The sequence below is a fragment of the Trypanosoma rangeli genome (genome assembly GCF_003719475.1).
Source record: "Trypanosoma rangeli strain AM80 chromosome Unknown Tra_15.4_contig_00969, whole genome shotgun sequence".
Taxonomy (NCBI): Eukaryota; Euglenozoa; class Kinetoplastea; order Trypanosomatida; family Trypanosomatidae; genus Trypanosoma; species Trypanosoma rangeli.
This window is the reverse complement of record NW_021706720.1, coordinates 29-2356: the sequence shown is the minus strand read 5'-3', so window position 1 is coordinate 2356 and position 2328 is coordinate 29. Positions and strand designations below refer to the sequence as shown.

Genomic DNA, 2328 nt, shown 5'->3' with positions numbered 1-2328 from the left:
CAAGGGAATTGGACCAGAACCGACTGAGATTCCAATGGTTGCAGGCACAGGTTCCTTTCACACACAGCTGCTGAAGGAAGGTGACAACAAAGTGAGGGACACAGTGCGACCAACGACAATTGTGAGTGGCAATAGTGTCTATATGCTGCTGGGAAGCTGCAGCCGTGCAACACCGGAGACCAGAGAGGCTGATCGAAGTGGATGTAAGATTGTGCTGGTGAAGGGGATTGCCACTGAGGGTGGAGAGAAGAAAGTCCAGTGGAACGAGACCTATGCGGTGGAAATTCGGTTCGGAGTGTTTGTTATACCCCTGAGTTATTTATCTGCTGTCGGAGGGTCGGGTACTGTGATGAGTGACGGCAGACTTGTGTTTCCCATGCAGACCACAAAGAATGGAAAGAACGTTTTGCAGGCTGTGCACTTCACCCCGTCAGAGAATAAATGGGAGCCTTTGGTCGATCCGATGGGTGAGGGTTGCCACAATCCATCGATTGTGGAGTGGGGCGAAGTCGATGACCGACGCATCTTCATGATAGCTCCCTGCACGGATGGCTCCTATCATGTATACAGGACTCTTGCACTTCATGACTATTTGCCGGGCAGTGAGCCAATTTCTCAAGTGTGGGGCAATTCACGTGATGGAAAAGGGGAGGGCGCGCGAAGTGGTTTCATCACTGCAACCATCGATGGAATGAAGGTGATGCTGCTTACCATGCCGGTGTATTCTGAGGAGAAGGGAGAGGATCAGCTGCATCTTTGGATGACAGACAATGTCCGTGTGCACGACGTTGGGCCGGTGTCTCGCGAAGGTGATGACGCCGCCGCCAGCTCCTTGCTGTACAGAGCCGACAAGAAGGAGTTGATTTTACTGTACGAGAATAAGAAGAGCGGAGATTCATACAGTCTTGTCGCCGTGAGCCTGACTGAGCAGCTGGAGCGGATAAAGAGCGTGGTGAAGGCCTGGAAAGATATGGACACCGCACTCAACAACTGCCTTTCCATTGGCACTGTTGATCCGCGGATAAAGAATGTTTGTAAAAGTTTTGTTCCCACGGAAGGGCTGGCTGGCTTTTGGTCCAACAGTTTGGAGGGGAATTTATGGAAGGACGAATACCTCGGAGTGAACGCAACGGTGCATGGTGGGAATGTGGCAGGCACGGAGTGGGGAGTGAGGTTCCGAGGCGCAGGAGCGGGGACGGAGTGGCCGGTGGGCAAGCTGAGGCAGTTCCAACCGTACTACTTTGTGAACAGCGAGTTCACTCTTGTGGCGACGGTGATGATTGACGTGGTGCCGGAGGCAGACAGTCCTGTTCCTTTGATGGGTGTGAGGATGAATGACAATGCCAGCACTGTGCTCGTTGGTCTGTTTTACACGAAGGACAAGAAGTGGGGAGTGACTGTCAACGGAAAGTCTCAGGGGTTGTCAGATAAAGATGGTACGTGGCAGCCTGGCACAACGTATCAAGTGGTACTGAAAAAGCTTGGGGAATCGTTGTATGTGTACGTTGACAATAATGAGCCTATTCAGGAGAGAGTTCCGCTCTCTGAGTATACCTCACGCGGTGTCTTGGACTTCTACGTTGGCGGCGACGGTGCTAAGGGGACAGGCGAGGTTGACGTGACGGTGGGCAATGTCCTGCTGTACAACGAGGCACTTGATGATAATGAGCTCACGAGCCTCAGTGCCAGCAAAGTCACACTTCCAACACCGGCTGCTGAGGGGCCACTCACAACGCTGGGGAATGATGGGGAGATTACCTCCAAGCTGAAACCTGGAGAAAAGAGGGTTGGTGACGGTTTGAATCCTAAAGGACCTCTACCAGAGGAGGCCCATAAAGGCAATCACAGTGCTGCTGAGGAGTCGGGGTCTTCGCCGGCTGTTGGATCCGAAAGCACCAGCGCGATTCTTGCGAAGGACACATCCAACATTTCTCTTTCTGGTGCCAGCTCCGTTGCTTTCGACAACCTTACACGTGTGAGGCCCAATTCAGGAAGGGGTGACGGCACAGTGCGTGGGTGTGTGTCTCGGCTGTTTCTGCTGCTATTGGGGCTATGGGGCTTTGCGGCCCTGTGCTGAGTGGACCCCGGTGGAGGGGAGTTTGTGCTTCTACTGAGAGCATCTCCGTCTCTCCACGCGCTTTCAGAAGTAAATAAAGTCTCATGTAGTTACACATTTTGTGTGTGTGTGTTTTTTTACGCACGACGTTTCTTTTTTTGACCCACAAATTGCGCACTCCTCTCGGCGCCAGTACAACTGGGTCCTGATGTATTTTATTCAGTCCATTTTTGTTTTTATATTGTTCGCTTCTAGCAATGACTGGAGGCGAA

The 2328-nt window shown here is 52.3% G+C and overlaps 1 protein-coding gene across 1 annotated transcript; it reads left to right on the top strand.

The window, feature by feature from the left end:
- TraAM80_10445 (trans-sialidase) lies at positions 1–2077 on the top strand (the record flags this gene model as incomplete). The annotated part of the gene is made up of 1 exon (XM_029387062.1): positions 1–2077. A coding segment is annotated over one exon (2077 nt), but the record flags the coding sequence as incomplete, so codon positions are not given.
- Positions 2078–2328: the final 251 nt, after the last annotated feature.